General features: G+C 48.6%; 1 protein-coding gene across 2 annotated transcripts in view; it reads right to left on the reverse strand.

Moving 5' to 3' along the window:
* ZFAT (zinc finger and AT-hook domain containing) overlaps window positions 1-24,510 on the reverse strand; it is a 140,759-nt gene that overhangs the window by 52,828 nt on the left and 63,421 nt on the right. For both annotated transcript variants that reach the window (XM_043483276.1, XM_043483275.1), the window contains 4 exons: window positions 16,767-16,854; window positions 15,705-15,854; window positions 13,920-14,093; window positions 1,927-2,015 (listed from right to left, as the gene is read on the reverse strand). In XM_043483276.1, the coding sequence (XP_043339211.1) occupies window positions 1,927-2,015; window positions 13,920-14,093; window positions 15,705-15,854; window positions 16,767-16,854 (501 nt within the window). The remainder of the gene's footprint in view (window positions 1-1,926; window positions 2,016-13,919; window positions 14,094-15,704; window positions 15,855-16,766; window positions 16,855-24,510) is intronic.

The following is a 24,510-nucleotide window of genomic DNA, read 5'->3' on the forward strand; positions in this document are numbered from 1 at the left end:
GTGATGGAGACCACACATGCCTACAATTAAACCACCCCCAAATGCACTTCTTCTGCACACAAACCAGAGATGTAAAGCTCTGAGGAACAAATCCACAAGGATTTCGGGGCAGAGAGCCTTTCAGCCAAGTCTGGTTAGGAAGGGAAGATGCTCCACGCTGAGACCTAGGAACAGATTAGAAGTCTAGCTCCAACTCTGGAACAGCAAGGACAGAAATCAGCCTCCCCGGGTCTACATCTCTCGTCTGTGAAGTGAAAGTTGCCCTGACATTCATCCTCTAGTCCTGTCACCGCACCAGTCTAGGGAAATCCGGAGTCCCTCCTCAAAGAAACACGTCTAAGAGATGCAGAATGGACATAAAGCCCTGAACTTTCACTACGTACAATGTACACAAACACAGAACATCCCGACTGAGACATTTCACACTCCCACTGGGTGACACGTGGGTCCCACCTAAGAAACTTGTATTCAGTGCAGATGTTAAAGCAGCTACAGAATCGACAGGCACAGCAGCCTCAGATGCCCCAACTGGCCCCTCTCTGCCAATGCCCAGGGGCTGAGATCTGGTGAGGGACGCCCAGGCCTGGGACCCTGGAGGCCAAGCCCCAGTTCCGGCTCCCTCACCTCCTGGACAGTTAAATCACCAGAGCCCTCATCTCACCCCGAGCCACCCGGCTTCTTAACGACAAGAGGAGGGATCATGGGCTTCCTGTGACTTCACCCCAAGGCTGTTCTGAGCATCAGATGAGCTTGTCAATGGGGAGCGTCACCTCGGAAGGGGTGATGACACAGGCTGGCCGTGATTACAACAGCGACTGAAATCTGTGGATCTGGGTGTTGAGTCAAGACTCATGGGGGTCATTTGTCTGAGATGCAGGCTGTTCAGGTGTCAAATACGGGCAATGACGTCTACTGTGTGGAATCAGAGTGAGGTAGGTGAAGTTCCTGACGCAGGCACACAGGAGATGCTCAATAAATACAGCCTCCAAGTGTAGTCGCCCACAGTCCCTTCTACATTCTACTGGGACTTAATGATGGACATGATTTCAAGAAACATCTCAGAGCATCGTGTTCCCGTCTCCACATGTGCACGCCAGCAATAGCAGCACTGGTCTTAAGGGTCAAGTTGCCGAGTGCTGAGCAGTACTTTTTATGAAACAAATTCACAGGACCGGAGCTCCTGCTGCCAGTACCCACCATAAGCCACGGTCCAGGGAGTTACCATCCACAGAGAAGAAACATCAGCTGGAGGCACTAGAGAATAGCAGAGATCAGGAGAGCCAGGGCCTCCAGAGCCCCTGCTACACGCTGCCTCCGCGCCTCCAGCTCTCTCACCAGCGCCGGCCAGCCCAGCATCATCACACCTGCCACGTCGGGGCAATCCAGGATCTGACAGTGCACACACTCCTCCTTAAACAAATACTCTTTGCTCTAAATCATGACAGGTTTTCCTAAGACACTCACATTTTAAAACCTATTTATTTATTTTAAATTGAGGATAATTACAATATTGTGACGGTCCCTCCAGGCTGTCACAGAGTACCGGCTCTGGATGCCCTGCATCCCGTCAGACATCAAACTCACACTGGCTATCTACTTTACATATGGAAAGGTATATGTTTCAACGCTATTCTCTCAAATCATCCCACCCTCTCCTAATCCCACCGAGTCCAAAAGCCTATTGTACACATCTTACTACAGCAAGAGCGCGCCTTTTCTCCATCCTCCTAACACTCCTCCTGGACTTGGCTCCCAAAGTACAGAGAAGTGCTACGCTTGCACAAGCAGCGGGCCTGCAGGCACGTGACCGGCCCCACGTGCACTGGCTCAGCCCGGAGGGGCGGGGAAGGGGGCTCTCCCATCCTTATTTTGAGAAGCGGCGCACTTCCGACCTGGAGGTCTGCTCCGCCGGCCGGGCGCCCTTACCTTGAAGGAGGCGTGCTGCTCCATGTGGCGTAGCAGCTGTGGCTTCTGGGCGGCCGTGTAGTCACACACCGTGCACTTGAACTGCTTCCCTGAAGAGAAGCAGAAGGAGGTGAGCGGGGTCAGGCTGCAGCCCCTGCATGTGCCTGGGGCGGGAATGAAGGCCCTGGGACACCCCAGGCCATCGAGGGGTGGGGGGCCCAGGACCTCAGGGGAACCGGCAGGGAAGCACAAGGCAGCAGCCTCGGCCTCGGCCGGCAGAGAATTGGGGGTCAGATGCCAGGGGCCTCAGGGTCTCCCTAGGAGCGGGGACGCCACCCCGAGAGCCAGGAGGAGCTGCAGGATGCCCTTCAGCCAAAGAAGAGATCTGTGTTTGGGAATTCCCAGCTCTGGCAGGGAGATTCTCAGGTGGCTCAGTGGTAAAGAATCTGCCTGCTCATGCAACAGACGTGGGATTGATCTCTGAGTCAGGCAGATCCCCTGGAGAAGGAAACGGCAACCCACTCCAGTATTCTTGCTGGGAAAATTCCATGGACAGAGGACTCTGGCGGGCTACAGCCCACAGGGGTCACAAAAAGTCAGACACAACTGAGCAACTGAGCAACAACTCCGGTAGGCGCATAAAAGGCAGATTTGAGGGGGTACTAGAGAGAAAACGACAGAGAAATGTGAAATACTGGCCTTTTGAGAGGATTTATGTTTCAGCAATTGGTAAACATTCAGCAACGCGATAAACAAGCCCACGTGTTAAATCGACAGATACATGCGGCACGCTACATTTTTTTACCCCCTGATGAGGAAAAATAAAACAACTTGCAAAAACAGCAACGTGCAACCAGATATAAAGGTGACCTACTTCTCAAGGCAGCATCGCTCGTCATGAACTAGTGGCCGCTGAGCTTTCCTCGGGGACAAGGACCACGGTCACCGCATGTGGCCCCTTCTGGGGACACTCCCACCTCTCCTTCTGCCACAAGCTGGCTGAAACAGCTGCCCCTCTGCAGCCTCCACACTCCCTTCCTACTTGCTTGTGAACCCACCCCCTGGAAGATGGCACCAGCTCACCCCAAAACCTGTCTCACCAAGGTGACCAGTGACCAACGACGCCAACCCACCAAGCCAAAGGCAGATTTCAGCCCTTATCTTTCACAGGTTCCACTGCACGTGGCTCTGCTGATGGGCCGTGCTTAGGGAACCCTCTGCGCCTCTGACTCCATGCCCCTCCTGTTCCTCCGTGCCTCTCTGATCACTCTCCGCGTGCTGGAGACACCATCTCCCATCGCCACCCTTTATACACTCAAGTCCGAGTGCCCCAGCCACACTCCCGTCCTTCTTCTTTTGTAAACCTTTGATATCAAAATCTATCTTCTACTCACACTCGTTCTAATCTGGAATCACTGTCTCACCCATCAAATGGGTTCCACTTCTGACCTTCCTAGGTGATTACTGACCTCATCACCCAAGTTAGAGACCTGGCAGCCTCCGTCAACGTCGCCACAACCCCAGCTTCACTCATTTTTTCAGCACCTGATTTCAACTCCTAATAGTTTTTTATCTATTTCCCTTTCTTTCTAAAACCTCCACACTGGTTTTAGACCCCATTCATTTGTTTTCTGGGCAGTGGTAAAAGCCTTCTGAACCAGTTCCCTTACCCTCCATCCATCACCCACCCTCTCCCCTCCTCCACCATCCATCCATCCATCCTGAAGCCCCATCCTCCATTCCGATCTAACACAGAAACGCCCACAGCCCTTCCTGCCTAAACCCTCAACAACTCCAAAGACAGGTCAAAGCTGAGGTTCCAGGGCCTGGGCACAGAGGGTCCGCAGACCCAGAAATGTCTCTCCCCTCCTGACTCCTCTCTCTGACTTCCTGTTTTGCCTTTGCCGTCTAAGACCCCAGCTGCTACTGCTACTGCTAAGTTACTTCAGTCGTGTCGGAGCCTCTGCTAACACTTTCCATGCCTGGGATGCACTGTCTCTTGGCATCTGGTCATTCTTCCCTTTAACACAAAACTCAAGCTGATCAACGTCTCTGGCACAAGCAGGCGAGGAGCCAGTGCTCCACGCACTCTGCCCCGGCTCTGCGGCATCATCGCCACCTGCCATCAGCCACCCACAGGCGGGAACCATGTCTTACTCATTCTGGCCCTCCCAGCACCTGAATGCATAGCACACACTGTAACTAGCCTGTACATTTTACCAAACTGAGCTGGGCAAGAAACAAAAAGGGAATTTTGGACAATTCACATGAATAGTACTTTCAAAAGGAGCAGCGAAAGGAAAACAGTAGTATAAACATGTGGCTACTGCAACTGTACCTGTGAATGACCCCCATGCTCTAGATTCTACGAATTCTGCAAGTTCAAAGCGTGAGGAAAACCTTTTCATGCTTAAGGCAAATCAGTCATAACTGGAGAGCGATTTCCTTAGAAGAAAAGCTATGAGAAGCCTAGACAGCATATTAAAAAAGCAGAGATATCATTGTTCTAACAGAGGTCCATCAATCCTAAAGAGAATCACCCCTGAATATTCATGGGAACGACTGATGCTGAAGCTGAAGCTCCAATACTTTGGCCACCTGATACAAAGAGTTGACTCATTGGAAAAGACTCTGATGCTGAGAAAGATTGAAGGTAGGAGGAGAAGGGGACGACAGAGGATGAGATGGTTGGATGGCATCACCGACTCCATGGACATGAGTTTAAGAAAACTCCAGGAGATGGTGAAAGACAAGGAAGCCTGGTGTGCTGCAGTCCAAGTGGTGGCAAAGAGTTAGATATGACTTAGCAACTGAACAATAACAAGAGAGCAATTAACACCTTCTCTTAAACACAGTATCATCTTTTTCAAACAGAAGGCCATCCATTGCTGCACATCTCCTACCTAAACTCAGACAACCATACTTCCCCGCTGGCGTATGACTCACCCAGAAAATCATTATTGTGCCAGGCAGCCTGAGCAGAATGGTGTCTGGGTTCCCCACCGGCACAGCGTGGGGAGGAAAGCTGATAAAACCACTCTCCACATTGATAAATATTTTCACTCATTACTAATACATCTGGATCAAAGAGTAAGAGATAAAGTGCTAAAAATGATTAGTGCCTGAAACGAATAAATGGAATCACCTCATTGGAGAGCCAAAGTCAGCCTTTTATGAATATATTCCCGGGATTCAGCAAGAGACAAGGAGAGAAGGCAGCTCCTAAGAGCATCCCTTATGAGGCACAGAGCTCCAGCAATAAATATGACAGATGTTTCCAACAACCACTGACGCCCCCACCAAACAGGCCTGGGAGAGCACTGGACAGAATCTTTTGTTGCCTAATTAAAATAATGCAATATAGACACATGACTAAACACAAAAAACCACTGATTTGAGACTATCAGATTGCTTTCCATTGAGACTCCCGGCTATCAGAGGGAGAGATGGCTAGAAACGCAGAATTTACTTGAGGTTAGAGTGACCTCAAAGGGCTGGGCGACGCACAGCAAATGGCTGTGTCAGTATGAGTCCCAGAGCAGCCAGGGAAGAGAAAGAAACGATGACAAAGGAAAAAGGAGGTGGGTTTAAAAAAAAAGAAAACCTTCATTCATTTTTTTCACACAACACGCCTGGCAAGCTCTGCGTGCTGAGCTGCTGGCCGTCAACAGCTGTGCCAGGACTTGGCCTGTCTGATCTCACCCAGCGCCACCAGAGCCCTGGGACACAGGCAGGACACCACTCTTATGAAAGAGGAACCAGGAACAAGAAGCTGAGCAACCTGTCAGGTTGTGAAGCAGCTGGTGGTAGAGCCTAAACGTGCACCCCAAAGCCCTGGATCACACATACCTAAGAATCCACATACACACTGCTGTATTTAAAATGGATAACCAACAAGGAACTACTGTATAGCACAGGGAACTCTGCTCGATAATAACCTCAATGGGGAAAGAACTTGAAAAAGGATAGATACGTGTATATGCATAACTGAGTCACTCTACCGTACACTGGAAACTAACATAACATTGTTAACCAGCTATACTCCAATGCAAAATAAAAAGCTGAAAAAAAAAAGCACAATGTGACCTACATTACTGGAAAGGGAAAAAAAAGATTCATCTCACTGATTCATTTTTGACATCCCTCATTTTGTAACATTTTCACATTGAAATTGAACCACTTCATATTCATACTTGCATTTCTCAATATTTGAGGTATCTTCATAACTCAGTTGTAATATACCCCTGTTTTACTGATTTATATTGTTTCTCATCTAGCGTCACAATGGTGGGGTATCTGTGTTTTCTCTCTGGCTGCTGCTGGTATTACCTGTTTCTGTATCCAAAATGCCTAATTAATGGGGTGGGGGGTGGGGAATGTGGCTCATGGAGTCGTCTCTGGCTGGTCCCTGGCCCCTGTGGTGCCCTCGCGGGGTGGCTGCACTTTGGGGACGGGACAGCAGACATCTCATCCCATGCCCTTGTGCCCGCAGTGCCAGGACAGGAGCGTCCCAGCCGAAGGAGGCTCAGCCACACGCCCTCCCCTCCCCACGCCCGCCATCCCCCTAGCCACCATCCCCCCACCCCCTCCCCCTCCCCCCACAGCCGCCATCCCCCCATCCCCCTCCCACGCCCGCCATCCCCCGCCCGCAGCTGCAGATGATGGGACCACAGTGGACAGTGAGCCGATGGAGCCAGGAACCTGAATTGTGGGATCTAAAGCAGGTAACTCAGAAGCTGTCCATCACCGAAGCACCAACAGGAGCTGACGGGAGCCCGCGCCCCCCTGGGGAAGCTAAGGGGCCGCGCGCAGTCGCAGTGGGCGGAGGAGGGAGCGCCCAGGGTGGCAGGGTGGCAGGCCGGGGAAGGAGGGGGCCAGGGTGGGGCTGGGCCGTCAGGGAAGGCCTCTGTGGGGAAGCGACAGGCAAGCTAAGACGGAAGGGTGACGGGGCCCAGACACGGAAGAGGAGGCAGGACAGTCCTGAGGAGAAACCCAAACACCAGGGCCCGGGACTTCCCGATGCGCCAGCAGCTAGGGCCTCGCCTTCCAATGCAGGGTGGGGGTTCGACCCCCGGCCAGGGAGCTAAGACCCCACGTGCCCCAAAACAAAACCGTAAAACAGAAGCAGTACTGTAACAAATTCAATAAAGACTGTAGAAGTGGCCCACATCAAAAAATAATAATAATCTTAAACACACACACGTCTAAGTCTCTGCAGTTCAGTTCAGTCGCTCATCGTGTCCAACTCTCTGCGACCCCAAGGACTGCAGCACACCAGGCCTCCCTGTCCATCACCAACTCCCAGAGTTTGCTCAAACTCATGTCCATCCAGTCGGTGATGCCATCCAGCTATCTCATCCTCTGTCCTCCCCTTCTCCTCCTGCCTTCAATCTTTCCCAGCATCAGGGGCTTTTCTAAATGAGTCAGTTCTTCACATCAGGTGGCCAAAGTGTTGGAGCTTCATCTTCAGCATCAGTCCCTCCAACAAATATTCAGGACTGATTTCCTTTAGGATTGACTGGTTTCATCTTCTTGCAGTCCAAGGGACAGTCTCTGAGGGATACAATAAATGTCCCTTTTCTGTTTCAATGACCTCAAGTGAGCTTCTGTCAACAGCAACCAAAAGAGGCCCAGCAAATACAGCTGTTGAATGAATCCATAAGTGCAAGAATAAAAAAAAACACCAAAACTCCTCAAAGCAAACACGGAAGAAAGGGCATGAACAAACAACGCACTCAAGAGAGGATTAAATCCAATTTAATTAATCAAAAGAAGTTCAATGACCACAAAGAAGTTTACACACAGTGCTAGGAACCAGTCAACATTACAAATTCCTCACACATGTTACTCATTTAATCCATCAAATCCTCTGATTCAGCAGTCCCCAACCTTTTTGGCACCAGGGACTGATTCTGTGGAAGACAATTTTTCCAAGGATTGGGGATGGGGGGATGGTTTCAGGATGATTCAAGCACACTACATCCATTGTGCACTTTATTTCTAACCTAATTTCTAATCTAATGATCTGACAGGAGGTACCAGCCCCCGGCCCAGAGGTTGGGGACCCCTCCTCTAATTCACCTGATTGATATCATGAGTCATCAAAACACTAAAAAGTATAATGAAATGATAATATTTGATATCCACTGAACTAAGAAACTGAACATGTTTAATAAGATGCGATGCTAAAAATGAAAGAGTTCAGCGGGAACACTGTTATGTTTCTGGTATAATTTTTTGAAAAGTAAGCTGGCAGCGCGGTGCACGATTTAAAGAACCAAAGTGGAACAGCCCTCCTGAGCCCTCCTGCTCCTGGAAATATGTCCTAGGGAATTAATTCGAAAAGAAGGAAATGTTCATATGCAAGAAAAAGTTTCCCGCAATGTAAGTTGTAATAATGGGAGGGAAAAAAGAAAACCATATACTGCCCCCAAATAACTAGGTGATGGATGTTAAATAAACTTACTGTGAGTCACTTCATAATATATACATGTATCAAACCATTATGTTGTACACCTTAAGCTAATACAACATTACATGTGGACTGTATTTCAGTAAAACTGGAAAAAGTTCTTTAAAAAAGAGAAAAGAAACACACACCTGCTGTCTCCTTTGTTTCTTACTACACCCTCATCCGGCTTGATGAGCTTCCCTGAGGACGGTTCCAGCTGCTTAGTTACTTTAAATAGAGCTCTATATAAAACCAGGGATGAATGGAATGGCAGAAACACCTTACATCGTCAGAAGAAAACAAAACCGTCCCCTTGTCTTCTGGCATTTGGATTCCATCAGAACACAAAGACAGAGATGGAAAACACGCTTTAAGGCAGCATGTTTGAAATAACTGCTAAGTTAAACAATTCCTGCCAAATCAAGCTTCATGTGTACCTTAAACTTGAAGAAGCACTAAAATACTTAGAAAAAAAAAATCTGTATAAACTGTAAAAATACCAGGAGGCATAAAAGCGAAAATGCCTTCCTATGACTGTTTATCCAGTCTTACTGAAAAAGGTGGTATTTTGCATAAGCAAATTTTTCAGAAAACTGCCTTTACCCTTTTAAAAACTGATACTCTTCAAATATTAACTATTGCATTGTGCCTTCCTAGTGAAGGAATATTTGAGAGAAAAGGAATTTGATCTTTCGTAAATGAAACAGGTGATACAGACTAATCACCACAAAGATCTATCTGCACCTGTGTGGAGGTGCCCCCTGGGTGCAGGCCCACCCTGAGGGGGCTGGGCACGTGGAGATACCAATCACCAAGAGCAGGAGCACACACCCAGCACCGAGCATCAGCTGACTCGGCGTGTGGGGCCCGGCCAACCTCCCCACAGCCCCACTGAGCCAAGGCAATCATGCCCTCCCGCCAAGATCGCTGCTTACTGGCTAACTTCTGTCTGACACTTCTGCGACCCCGTGGGCTGTAGCCCGCCAGGCTCCTCTGTCCATGGGATTTCCCAGGCAAGAATACTGGAGTGGCTTGCCATGTCCTTCTCCAGCGGATCTTCCCCGCCCAGGAATCAAACCTGCCTCTCCTGCACTGGCAAATGAATCACAGCCTGTAAACATCACCTTATACACAGAAGGGATTTTGCAGATGGGATCAAGTTAAAAATCCGGAGTTAGGGGATGATCCTGGATTATACAGGTGGGCCCAATGAAACCGCGAGGGTCCTTACTGGGGGGTTGCGGGGAGTCAGACTCAGAGGAGATGTGACAACAGAAGCACAGAGAGAGAGGGAGTGAGAGCTACGTGCTGGCTGAGATGAAGGAGGGGCTTGCAAACCAAGGGATGCAAGCAGCCTCTAGAGGCCAGAGAGCTTAAAGGAACAGATTCTCCCCGGGGGTCTCCAGAAGAAAGGCAGTCCTGCTGACACCTCGATTTTAGACTTCCGACCTCCAGAGCTGTCACATGGTAAATCTGCTGTTTGAAGCCACTACATGTGTGGCGGTCTGTTACGGCAGCCGTGGGAAATGAATGCACCCGCACGCATAGGAATCGTCATCGACCCCAAGTTACAAACAGGGATGACGAGGTACCTGCTCAAGGGCACTCAGGCAGGAAGCGGTTCCGACCTGGGACTGCCCTCGGGGGCCCAAGGTTTCACCCACTCTGCCGCGCTGCCTCTCCACACAGCCTGGCACGCACGGGTCAGCCGCCTCAAGTGAGAAATGCACCCTGCAGGAGGCACTGCAGGCAGGCATTGTGCAGCAGGCATTTTGCAAAGTGAAACGCGTCTTTCCAGTTCTGGCATCTGCCGTAATTTGTCCAATGGCAACTCAGAACAGAAATAGCTACAGCAATAAAAAGGCCATTTAAGAAGCCTCTGTACTTTAGCAGCTGAACTTGAAGCAACCGTAGTGAGGGATGGATGATTCTCTGTAATTAGTACATTGGTTCTGATACCAGGAGGAATGGATCAGCATTAGACAGGGAGAGAAACAGAAGGCAGAACGCGATACAAGACCAGGGAAGAACACGGCACCAGATCTGGATTAAATTCGAGATGCTGAGCCAGGTATTTGCAGCTGAGTCTCCTCTGCCCAGGTGAGACTGTAGGTAACCAAGCCTAACTCAACAGTTAAATCTGTGTGTTCGTCTAAGCTAACTGTTCAGTCAGCTCGGTGGTTCGTTTTAGAGTATGAGCTCAGTTACTCTTATGGTTTATAAAAATCTCAGAAAAAGAGCTTTAGTCAGCCCCGGGCAGGGTGCAGAGAAGTGGGAGTCCTGGATCCTGGAGTCAGCCCTCCCCTCTCCTGCCCATCACCAGGACCCAGCCTGTGAAGACAAGTCACAGAAAAAGACCACTGTGTTCACGTTGTTGCCCCACTCCCACCCGTAACCCTTGACCTTCTCTCTAGCAGGAAGTCGGAGGAAGAGCGGGAGAAGGATGCTTCAGAGAGGCCAGGCTCACTGCAGCCTAGTCAGTGGACTTGCTAAGATTACCCAAATGGCTGCTCAAGTACCATCTTCTTTTAACTTCTTGGTTCTAGAGTGCATCTTCTTTGAAGTAAAGAGGACACAGATAAGTAGGGCTACTTTACCCTAGAGTGATTGTGTTTTTCAGGGGAAAGAGGACCTTGAAAAAACTCTGGACTTAAATCTCCGAGAATATTTCAACGTGGAGCCATGGGATCGCTTATTAAATTGAAGAAGCATGGGGAAAAGTGGTACTTCCTCCCCTCAGACCTCATTCCCATATTCAACTCTCCACTTGTCCAATTACTACACACACAAGAGTGTTTGAAGCTTGGGTAATTCCTCTTTGCAAATTTTACCAGGAAACTTCTTCATCTCAAGTGTAAGAGGGAAGGTTGGATTGGGGGAAGAAGGGGACCCAAAGGAATTAGCATTGAACTTCAAAGAGCTTTTCATTTCATGATTAGAGAATTCCTGTTTGATTACATAACATAAAGGCACTGCACCACTGAGCCTTTCCCATCTGTTCTGGGTGGGCAGAATGATGTACAAACCTCTAGACCACATAACATGTGTCTAGACCCCCTTTAAAGTCAAAAGTGGGGAGATGTGTTACTAGCACGATTTCTGCATTAGGTTCTTGTACCTGTTGGCATACATGCAAAGGGTTTAATCGGGCCCTTTATGAATCAATCTCTCTCTTTGTACATATCGACTGGAAAATCTTTTTAACTGAAACCGTCACCCATTCCGGTCTATCACTTCTAAGGCACAGTAATGAGCTCCTTTGGGAAATAGGAATGAATAAACAAGGCTAGATCACTTTAAAGAAGCCAATACATGTGAAAAATTAAGATTCACAAGCAGGTAAAGGAGAGGATAATTACTCAGTTCCTTTTTACTTCATTAAAAGAGATCCAAGGACTTCCCCGATGGTACAATGGATAAGAACCCGCCTGCCAGTGCAAGGGACAGGGGTTTGATCCCTGGTCCAGGAAGATCCCAACTGTCAAGGAGCAACCAAGCCTGAGCTCCACAAGCCTTGAGCCCGAGCCCGAGAGCCTGTGAGCTGCAACTGGAGAGTAGCTCCCACTCGGTACAATTGGAGAAAGTGCTTAACAGGAACAAAGACCCTGCGCAGCGAAAAATAACTTTTTTACAATTGTGTTTAAGGCCATGCAGCAGACAGGACCGCTGAAGGGGCAGCTGTAGACAGAAGAGTCCTCGGTGTGGAGATCGGGGCTGAGGAGGCACCAGGAAAGAGACTGAGTGGGGGACTGCAAGAAGGAGGCCTGGGCGAGGAGCAGGGCATCGCTTGCAGCTCACCCTCACACCCAGTAGAAGGGGAGGCGCAACTATCCCCACTTCACTAGCAGGAAACCGAGGCGCAGAGAGGTCACCGTACCAGGTGGAGACGGGCAAGACTGACGCCTCTCCAGCTCCGTCTGCTACGTGGCTTCTCTGGAACAACCTACGGAATTATCACTGCCACAACAGCTGTACTGAAAACCGAACCCCTTCAGGCCAGCTCTAAAGGCACGCGCGGCTCAAAGTGAAGCGGGAACCCTACGGCTACAGGCTGGGCGCCTCATCAAGGTAGCCAGGCCCTATATGAGCACACTTCCCCGAGGATTCAAAGCCTGCTTCAGAAGTTGCCAAACAGCTCATGAGGCTCCCTAGCTTACCCAAAGAAACAATTAAATGAGAAAAACATCTCTGCCCACCTGAATTCCCCTCCCTGCCGACAAACTCAGGGAAGCCGGCGGGGAGAGAGGGGGGATGGGCTGAGTGTCCCGAGGATGCTGGCTGGGACATGGCTGTTCACGCCGATCCCATCCCCCCAAGACCCCGACGGCCTGTCCGCGGTGCCCGATCAGACGTGAGTGCCACTGTCTCAACACCCCTCAGTGCCGAGCCCAGAGCTCGGGGCCAGGCAGAGATCACCCCAGAGGCCCAGGGACACGCCAGACCCTCCTGGCTCCGGGGGCCGCCGCATCTCGTAACCGGGGCATCACTGGGGACTTCAGGAATAATCTGCTTACCCTGTCAAGAAACATCAGTGAGGCTTATTGCTGGCAGAGGTGTGAGAACTCATGAATAATTACACGACTTAATGCTTCCATTACTCAGGATACGACGGATTTACTGTCATTGTATTTTTAATTATTTTGATTATGGATTTATTAATTTACAGCACACTGCTTGAGTCTGAATGAATAGCAGGGCTCTGGCTTTGGTGCAGCCCGAGGCAAACCTGATCCTAAATTCCGATGGATTCCAGGCTAAGTGCTCAGCTTTCCCTCAAGGCCCTCGGGCCGGGCTCACTGACAGCACGTAAGACAGACCCCCAGAACCACCTCAAATTAAAGGCAGAACAGACCAGCAGGATCACCCTCTATGTGCTAAAACAAAAAATCTCCATTGAAACCACTTCAGTTTTTACAGCAGACTCCGATTTTTGTATGTAATTGTGCTAAAATAACATTTCGTTGGTACAGTTTATTAATCTCATTACATGGAATATTGAGAAGACCCTCATACGATTGTGGTTTAAAGGAGAATTTTAAATGTGATAGCTCTTTTACTGTACAGCTGCCGGTCTTCCTAAAACAACTGTGCAATTCTGCCTTTCTCTGTCTCTCTGGCTCCTTGCCGGATGACTTTCCTGGTGACTGGGACACACAGCAGGTATAGTCATGGCAGCTCCTCAAGGTCATCAGGCTCGGGTGGGGAGGGAGGGTTGAACAGGACTGAAACTTCCAGATCAAGGTCTCCTGAGGATGCCTTATTCCCTGGGGCAGAGTCCCCTCCACGCCCACCCCCACAAATGCATGCACATGCTTACACACACACACACACACACACACACACACACACGTACAGCAAGTGTCCAGCAAGCACAGGTGGGGTCAGCACAGAGCCCGGGGCACTGAGGAAGCAAGCGAGGTCACTCTGCCCTCCTTCAGAAGAGAAATTCCAGACCCTGGCTCCCCCCTGCTCCACGCACAACCACAGCGTCGGCTGGACTTGGAAGGCCCACCTCAAACCGCACTCCTAGGAGAGAAAGCTCGCTGTGGCATCACTCACTCACCATCAGCAGTGTGAAGGAGCTTGTGGCTTTTCAGCGTCCCTTTGGACTTGAACTTCTTGCCACACATGTCACACAGGTGGGTCTTCTCAGTGCTATGACGATTCATGTGAGCCTTGAGGTTGCTCTTGCTACGAGTTGCGTACTCACACAAGGAACACTTGAAGGGCTTTACACCTGTCAGAGGAGAAAAAAACAGAGAGATGAACATATGTACTCATGTATACGTGTGTGCATCTGAAGGAATGTATACGCATACATGTCTATACACACACATCCCCTTGTCCACTGTGAATAAAGCAGTGCACACACCGCGCACTCCCCCAGGCCTCTCTCTGACCCATGCTGTTCCTTCCAATGCTATTCCATTCCTCCTTCCAGGAAGGAGGATGCCCTTCCTCCTGGGCCTACAGCAGAGTCCCTCCTCGCCTCCTCATCAGTGCCCCCGAACCCCCTGTCATGACCGCTGCACCGTCCACTGCACTTCACAGTGAGTCCCTTACAGCCCCTCCCCACGGTCCAGGATCTCGAGGGCCCAGACGCTGAGCACGTGCAGAGGCGGCCGTTCATTCCACTGAACTGAGTTACACTGACAAGCGCTAACCAAGGGCCTTGGCAAAAGTCGCCAGGCCCGGGCACGCAGGACCACGTGTGAGAGTGTGTTTCAGCTCATAAGGTGAGCGGAGCTTCACCACGCCCGGTGCTGCTGCGGGGCTGACAGCCCCACTGCCGGGGCATCCTTACCACTGGGCTCGTCCTCTTCCGCTCCCCGACTATCCGCCAGGGCCCAGAAAAAGTATCTCCCAACCTTGGCTTTGGTCTCAGCTCCTTCTGCCGTGTCCATCAGTTAGTGCTCTCTTTACTGAACCATTCATTTGATCACAGATTGTAGAAAATACTTCATCTGTGCCCCTGGGGAGCTGTCCTGTCATCCTGACTGCAGCACTGTGGGTTCCCAACTCACAGGAAGGCCGCCCCCCAGCCGCAGGGCTCCGAGCCTCTTCGCTGGGAAGGCACGTCCCCTCCCAGGGGGAGAAGTACAGCCCCACTGTCTCTGACAGACCCCAACCATCAGCTGCCCCGAGTGCCCGTGTGCGGCCCAGCACAGGCTGCCGCCCTCCTCCCCCTGCCTGGTCTCCACGCAGGCCTTCCCCGCCCGCCGGAATCGGAGGATCTGCTGTCCTCGGGGCCTTCCTTCGTCCAGTACCCCAGCACCTCCTCAACGCCACCACACGCAGGGCACCGGGGTGACCACCAGGGTCACCCCCAAGACTGGGCCAGAGCTTTGGTTCCTGCTCTCCTGAAGCTCACTTTCTGCAGAGGAATCATGGTGACTTGCTCAACTACAGCTCCAAGCAGGATGTGAAGACTGCACATCTCTGCTCCCTGCGACTGAGTCATGCACAGCTGAAACCACTGGTCTCAGCTGGCTGGCAGACACATTTTTGCAGTAGGTAAAGAGAATTCTAGCTGCAGGGGGTGTGGACATGGCTTCCTCCTAAAGAACCCCAAGTGAAAGTGCTAATCACTCAACAGTGTCCAACTCTTTGCGACCCCATGGGACTGTAGCCCACCAGGCTCCTCTCTCCAAGAGATTTCCCAGGCAAGAATACTGGAGTGGATTACCATTTCCTTCTCCAGGGGAATCTTCCCAACCCAAGGGTCGAACCCGGGTCTCCCACATTGCAGGCGGATTCTTTACCATTTGAGCCACCAGGGAAGCCCCAAGAACTCCCATAGGCAGCACAGAATCACATACACGCTCCATTCTGACAGAGGGACACGCACCTTCATGAGCCCAGATGTGACGCTGAAGGTCTGAGCCATTCTTCATGAAATAGAAATCACAGTACGGGCACTTCATGGCTCTCTTGCCAATGAGCCCTTTTAGCTGGACCCTCCTCCCGAGAACCTCGGAGATGGTGCTCATGGAAACCTCTAGAAGAAAAGCAGATGACAACCAGAAGCGGCCAAAGAACCGTGGTTCCAGTGAGAGGTTACGTGGGCCTCTTGACAGAGCCTGGACCCCACCCCTGCCCAGTCAATCCTGGCAGCTCTGAGGCAGCAAGGTAAGTTGCGCCTCGTGGGGTCATGGGAGAGAGCTTTTGCCTAAAAAGTTACACCAGAATCAGAGTGAGTCTCTCAGACCTAGACTCCTGCTAACACAAAATGTGAGGGGTTGAGAAGCAGTATGACAAGGCAAGTCGGACAAGAGCAGAATATGGGAAATAAGGGGGAAAGACTGGGCCTCCCCAGTGAATCAGCATCCTGGGGTGGGGGTGTCCTGTAGAACACAAGGAACTCAGGCGACATGACAACTTCAAACAACCCAACTGCAAAAAAGAAAGTCTTGTGTCAGCTGGTTGTTGCTGTTGTTGAGTCGCTGAGTTGTGTCCAACTCTTTTGGGAATCGATGGACTGTGGCCCGCCAGGCTCCTCTGTCCATGGGACTCTCCAGGCAAGAATACTGGGGTGGGTTGCCATTTCCTTCTCCAGGGCATCTTCCTGACACAGGGATCAAATGTCTCTTATGTATCTTAAGTCTCCTGCATTGGCAGGCAGGTGCTTTCCCACTAGCGCCACCTGGGCAGGCAGCACAGTTTTACAAAGGGGAGGACAGCCATGAGACTGGGGCCAGATGCCTCTGAAGACTAGATAAAATGATAAAATAAAGCAAATCGTTATATAAACACCTGAGCTTTAAGTAAAGATAACTCTTCCCCTTGAATTGACTCATATCTTCATCTCTCTTTTAGTTTCATTTAACATAGCTGCTATACAATGCTGTATCTTAAAATCAACATGAGCATTTTTAAAATCGGTCTCCCACTCTGAGATGCATAACCTTACCGGGATGGTTGGTCTTGATATGTGACTTTATCAATCGATCTTCTGAAAAAGACTTTTCACACACAGGACAAGAATAACTCCTTTTGTCCTTAACAGAAAGAGAGCATAATCAATGGACTGTCTCATTTACACCCAGGGTCTGTGGGAAATACCACCACCACCACCACAGCGAGACACACAGACACCTTTCCCAGCGCCCACGGCCAGCCCTGCACGGCCCAGAGACTCGAGGGCAGCAGGGCAGCGGCCTCGCCTCCCTTTCATGAGGGAGAGACTGACCTTAGAAATAACAGTCCTGTGGATGCGGCTGGGCCAGTGGAGAGCAGAGCTCAGCCTCAGGGTCTACAACGGAGACCATCATCTCCCAATGTTAACATTTCCATCATCTCCCAAAGTTCCCTCCTTTATCAAGATTATCATGTGTGCGACAAGAACACTTAATATAAGATCTGCCCTCTAGCAAATCTTAGGTATACAGTACATACTGTTGGTTATGGGCACCATGCGATATATTAGATCTCCAAGACCCGATGAACATTTCACCCTCCAGTGCTCAAGACGTGTGTGCACGTGAGTTATTTTAATCAGACTCACAGCCACTCTTGAAGGACAGGCATTATTACGCTGTTACAGATTAAGAAACCAAGGCCCAGGGTGACGAGCCCTAGGACTCTGAGGAAGAGCCGGCGTTGGAACTCAAGCGTACGGGTGCCCACCTCAGGCCCTGACCACCCCCAGGCCACGTCCCATCCAGGCCGCAGGGAAGGCGTCCACTCTGCACTGTCACCTACCGCCTGCCTGCGGTGCCACGTCCTCAGTTGGGGAGAAGCTTTGGTGAATGAAAGCTCTGTATAGCTCATCCATCTTTCCTCTCACTTTAATGGTCACTTTAATGCCATTTCCCGTGAAAACTTTTCAGAGAGCGGATGTTATGGGTTAAATTCTGTCCCCTACAAATTCACATGTTGAACTCCTAATCCCGCAGTATCTCAGTGTGACCTTATTTAGAAACATGGTCATTATAGATGTAATCAGTTAAGATGAGGTTGCAGGCCCTCATCCAATATGACTAGTGTTCTGAGGAGAAGGGAAAATTTAGACAGAGACCTGCAAGAGGGAGAATGCCATGTCTTCATGGGAGAAAGAAAATACCCAAGCCCAGCCAAAGGGAAAAAAAATGACAAACCAGTATCTCTCAAGAACACAGATACAAATATCCTCAACAAAATATTAGCACATAAAACCCAAAATGTTTAAAAAAAACTGTAAGTCACAACCAAGTGGGATTTATCTCATTTGATTCAACATTCTAAAATTAATTAATATAATCCATCACGTCAACAGGTTAAGAAATAAAAGTCACATGATAACATCAATAGAGGCAGAAAATTAATGTGGCAAAATCAAATACCTACTCATGATAAGCAATTTCAATAACCCAGGAATAGAGAGGAACTTCCTCAACTCAATAAAGAAAGTCCAGAAACAACCTATAGCTAACATTACTTAATGGTGAGAAACCAGAAACTTTCCCACTAAGATTAGAAACACGGCAAGGATGCCCCCTCCCAGCACTCCTTTTTAACATATCTGAAGCCTTAGCTAATGCAATAAGACAAGAAAAGGAAATAAAAGATACAGAGGATGAGAAAGAAGATGACATCATCACCTAAGAAGAAATTCTCAAAGAACAGACAAAGATACTCCTGGAGCTAATAAGCAATTATGGCAAATTATAAGTTTAATATACAAAAGTCAGTTGCTTTTCTATATACTAGCAATGAACAAGTGAAATTGGAAATTAAAAACACAGAACTATTCACATTAGCACACAAAAAATGAAATGGTACAAATAAATACTATTATTTACAGTGAATAGGTATAAACAAATCTAACAAAATATGTATAAGATCTATATGAGGAAAACTTCAAAACTGATGAAAGGAATCAAAGCACTAAATAAATGGAGAGCTATTCCAAGATCAAGGATAGGAAGATTCAATGTTGTCTGGACAAAAGTTCTTCCCAATCTGATGGGTAGATTCAATGTAATTTCAATCAAAATCTCAGCAAGTTATTTTGTGGGTATTGATAAACTGATTATGAAGTTTATAAGGAGATGCAAAAGACCCAGAAGCCTACACAAAATGATAGAGGAGAAGAACAAAGTCGGAGGACTGACATTACTCAACTTCTAAACTGACTATAAAGCTACAGTGATGAACAGCATGTGATATTGGTGAAATAAGAGTCAAATAGATCAAATGGTACAGAACAGAGTCCAGAAATAAACTCTCTTAAACACAGTCAATTAACCTTTGACACACAAGCAAATACTACACAGTAGAACAAAGACAGTTATCTCAGCATGATGCTGAAACTGGGCAGCCATGTGCAAAAAGAAGAAAGTGAACCTGGACAAAAACCTCACACCTTTTCACAAATATTAACTCATATTGGATCACATATCTAGAAGCAAAATGCGAAACTATAAAACTCCTAGAAGACACAGAAAAAAACCTGGATGACCTGGAGTATGGTAATGATTTTTTAGATCCAACACCCAAGGCAGTATTCATGAGAAAAGAAAAAAGAACTGATAAACAGTGAAAGACACTGAAAGAACAAGCCACCTTCTGAGAGAGAATGTTTTCAAAGGACAGTTTTGGTAAAACTGGCCAAAGACCTGAATAGACACCCCACCAGAGAGGATATACAAATGCCAAGTAAGCACGTGAAAAGACGTTCCATATCATGTGTCAACAGAGAAATCCAACGCAAAACAACAAGACACCATCACACACCTACAGAATGGTCCAAATCTAGAACACTGACAACATCAAGCGCTGGTGAGGATGCGGAGCAGTGGGAACTCTCATTAGCTCCGGATGGGAACGCAAAATGATACAGCCATCTTGGAAGACAACTTGGCAGTTTCTCTCAAAACTAAAACACTCTTACCGTACGATTCAACAATTGCACTCCTTGCTTTTTACCCTAATGAGCTGAAAACTCATGTCCACACAAAAACCTACACACGGATGAAGCAGCTTTATTCATAACGGACAAAACTTAGAAGCAACCAAGATGTTCTTCCGTATGTGAATGCACTAACGGTGGTACATCTCAACAATGGACTGTTATTTAGCTCTAAGAAAAAAATGAGCTATGAAGTCTTGAAAAGATGTATAAGAAACTTAAATGCACTTTGGGACTCTGTGGGAGAAGGCGAGGGTGGGATGTTCTGAGAGAACAGCATTGAAACAAGTATACTATCAAGGGTGAAACAGATCACCAGCCCAGGTTGGATGCATGAGACAAGTGCTCAGGGCTGGTGCACTGGGAAGACCCAGAGGGATGGGATGGGGAGGGAGGCGGGAGGGGGGATCGGGAAGGGGAACACATGTAAATCCATGGCTGATTCATGTCAACGTATGGCAAAAACCACTACAATACTGTAAAGTAATTAGCCTCCAACCAATAAAAATAAATGGAAAAAAAAAGAAAGAAAAAGAAACTTAAATGCATAACTACGAGAAAAGAAAGGCCAATATGAAAAGGCTACATATTCTATGACTCCAACTAGAAGACATTCTGAAAACGGTAGAACGATGGGGACAGTAAAGGGATCCGTGGTAGCCAGGGGGCAGACGGAGAGAGGAATGAGGAGGAGGAGGAGCAAGGAGGAGTTTTAGGGGAGTGAAACTTCTCTGCATGACACTCTCATGAGGTATATCCATCCCTCCACATTGGCCAAAACGCCAAAAATGTGCAGCACCCAGGCTGGGCCTTAACGTAAACTATGGACTCTGGGCGTTAACTCCATGTGTCAATGCAGGTTCATCAACTGTAGGAAAGGCAAAGCGCTAAGATACAGGATGCCAAGAGGAGGGGAAGCTGTGCCTGTGGGGGGACAGGGGGTATATGGGGAAATCTCTGTACTTTCTGTTTAGCTTTGCAATGCATCTAAAACTGCTCTAAAAAGGTTTATCAAAAGAAAACACACACTATGTGCTCAGAACAGAGCTTAGCCTGTAACGAGAGCCCAATAAATCTGAAAGACTTTGCTGCTGTGGTTTTAGTTTTGCCATTAATGCAACTCAGACTCAGCTAACAGACCTTCTTATGGGCTAATGCACGCTGGGAAGTCCCAAAGGGGCCTCTGAGTGACCATTCCTCCAAATTCTTTTGTGGACTGCTACTACTGCAGAATGTCTCCTGGGGCTGGGGTTCCTGAAGCTCACTTAAGAAAAGTGGGCTGTTGTCTTGCTCAGTCGCTCAGTTGTGTCTGACTCTTTGCAACCCCATGGACTGTAGCCCGCCAGGCTCCTCTGTCCATGTAATTTCCCAGGTTAGAATACTGGAGTGGGTTGCCAGGCAATCTTTCTAAACCCAGTTTCCTGCATTGGCAGGTGCCACCTGGGAAGCCCAAGAAACATGTACTTGATATTCAAAAACAAAAATGAAATGGAAGACCTTCTGAACAACCAGTCTGGATGCACTTCCCACCAAGCATCTGGGTTCCAAGCAAGGCCTGCCATGCCCAGATGCCTAAGGGGTCCAGGCAGCTCCCATGAAACGGTCCTGGCTTTCTGCTCAGCTAATGCCACAGACTCCCGCCCAGGCTATATCACAGAGTCCAGGCTTGTCACTGTCCTTCTATGCCCTTGACCTTCTAGGTCACTCCATCACTCCTAGATCTTGCAGACGAACTCATGCTCACATGCCCTTCTGAAAGATGCCCTGGGCACATGCCACACACATTCTGCAGGGGGCTGTCACCACCCACTGCTGCCTGGGCGTTGTCAGAGCTGATGGAGGCGTTCAGAAGGGCTTTGAAGGAGTTTACAGTGATCTCTCCTGAGCCCTTGCTATTTGATTTTTCTTTTAATCTATGGTAGTCTGAAAGCAATTTATCTTAGAGCTTATCAGGGCCCCTCATTTCTTGATGCCTTTGAAGACTCTCAGAAGGACACAGGCAGTGGGAAAGGGTGCTGTGAGAAGGGTACACTCTAAGGACTCATTTATTTCTTTTTCAAAAACCTCAGTTCCCAACCAAAGATGAAAACCCAAACTGACACAGGAAACTTGAAAAGAACAGTGGTTAAAAGAGTCCTTCGCAGAGGAGGAGACTGCGAGCCCCACGAGGTAACGACGGGAAGAGAGCCCAGCCCCCGTTGTTTGCTTGCTCTGATGGAAATGCCTTCAAAGCATTGCAGGGCTCTTTGAAAGAAGGGAGGCAATAGCCCTGTGTTGCGGGGACAGGGGGTAGGGGCTACGGGAGCAGCTCTGGGGGCAAAGCTCCCAGCCCAGCTCACAGCGATGGGTGAACCCAGCCCTGGCCTACGCCTCAGCCCCCGAAGCAAATGGGCTATTCTCAAGTCTGAAACTACTGGTGAGTGGAAAACACCAAATCTGCCTCCTACTCAGCCACTGAGTATATTAACTATCACATAAGCACATCTATAAAGTCTCTGACATCAAGATTAAAAAAAATAAAATGGGAGATTCCACTCTGAACAATTTCTCAGGAATAAAAAGCCCATGGTTTTAGCAGATGCTGACCTCAACGGACTCAATCTTTCCTCCACCCTTCTGGGGCCCATGTCAGCTCAGGCACGGTGCTGGGCACAGAGCTGGGAGACTCTGACCCTGCCCTCACAGGGCTCATGAGAACTGCCAGCACACAGAGGCCATGAACTATCACAGGACAAGGAGAAAATAGTCATGTGCGGCAGTCACATATGTATGTATGCATGTGAGAGTTGGACCATAAAGAAGGCTGAACACCAAAGAACTCATGGTTTTGAACTGTGGTGCTGGAGAAGACTCTTGAGAGTCCCCTGGACAGCAAGAAGATAAACCAGTCAATCCTAAAGGAAATCAACCCTGAATATTCATTGGAAGGACTGATGCTGAAGCTGAAATTCTAATACTTTGGCCACCTGACGCGAACAGTGGTCTCATTGGAAAAGACCCTGATGCTGGGAAAGATTGAGGGCAGTAGAAGGGAGCAACAGAGGATGAGATAGTTGGATGGCATCATCGACTCAATGGACAGGAGTTTGAGCAAGCTCCAGGAGAGACGGAAGGACAGGGAAGGCTGTGCTAATAGCCCATGAGGTCGCAAAGAGTCGGACATGACTCAGCAACAGAACAACAAATGGGGAAAGTATGACAAAGACCAGAAAACTGACACAACATTGTGGCTAAGTTAGCAAGTTAGGAAAGAGCCGGAAACGTGCTCCAGCCTGGATTTCAATTTCCAGGCTCTTCCTGTCCACTTAGTCAGGCCATGCCCCTCACTTCCAGTCCTTGGGCTTGCTCATGGGCAGTTGCTTTATACACAGGAAACTCTGCAGTCTGAGGTCCCCAGAGAATAAATGTCCAAACAGGGCGGCACAGAAACAGGCGGTCTGTGATAACAGAAGAAACGACCATATACCCTCACAGCTGTTGGAAAGGAAAAAACTTTCGTGCAATCGCTTTAGTTCAATAACATTTTACTCTACTTCAAAAAAAAAAAGCTCTCTCTACTTCTCTGTGCATTGTTGGCAATATATTATTTTAGTTTACTTCCAGAAAATAACAGGTGAAGTTTTATATATGTATCTTAAAGACAAGTACAGACCAGGCACTGATTTTCAATGTTTGCTGAAAAGCCACTACCACCGCCACTGTGACTATGGCTTCTCCTGCTACCACCACTAACAAGAAGAGAGAGCTAGTGTAGACTGCCCTGCCCCATGCCTGGACCTCTGCTGGGTCCCTCACAGATGTTCCCATGGAAACCCTGGAGGCCGGGACTGTCACTCCACTTTTACAGACGAGGGGTCACACCACTTACGAGTGAAGGAGTCAGGACGCAAGGCCAGAATGAGTCCGCCCCTCCCAGGTGAAGGCTGGCGACAGGCACGGTGCCCTGAGCATCGAGTGCCTGCAAGGGCTCCTGAGAAGGCACACAAGCCAGGAACAAAGGGGACAGACTGATATATCCTGAACATCCACTGGAAGCTTGACTTCCTGCTACTTCACACGTCTGTGTCGGGATGAACCTGATTTAAAAATAGGTTCCCAGGTCCCCCCCACAAATTATGGTGGAGGTATGAGCCAGGAATCTCATTCATAACAATTACCCCCGAGTACTGCTGATTCAGGATGTCATAAATTACATCATCGGGGTCAATGACTTGCAAACTCATCTAATGGGACCTACACAAGAGGTCACCCATTTGACATCACCACCGAGAACATACGTGTACACACACTGGCATATAAACACACTGAAACACGGAACCAAAGGTCTCAGAAAACAATACCTATTACCTTGTTATACGTAAAGAGTGCTGATTAATTTCTACTTCATTCTATTTCATTTTTAAGATACACTACATTCAAAAAACTAAGATCGTGGCATCTGGTCCCATCACTTCATGTCAAATAGATGGGGAAACTGGAAACAGTGAGAGACTTTATTTTCTTGGGCTCCAAAATCACTGCAGATGGTGACTGCTGCCATGAAATTAAAAGACGTTTGCTCCTTGGAAGAAAAGCTATGACAAACCTAGACAGTATATCAAAAAGCAGAGACATTACTTTTCCAACAAAGGTCCATCTAGTCAAAGCTGTGGTTTTTCCAGTAGTCATGTATGGGTGTAAGAGTTGGAACATAAAGAAAGCTGAGCGCTGAAGAATTGATGCTTTTGAACTGTGGTGCTGGAGAAGACTCTTGAGAGTCCCTTGG

Source organism: Cervus canadensis, chromosome 12 (assembly GCF_019320065.1).
Source record: "Cervus canadensis isolate Bull #8, Minnesota chromosome 12, ASM1932006v1, whole genome shotgun sequence".
NCBI classification, from domain to species: Eukaryota; Metazoa; Chordata; class Mammalia; order Artiodactyla; family Cervidae; genus Cervus; species Cervus canadensis.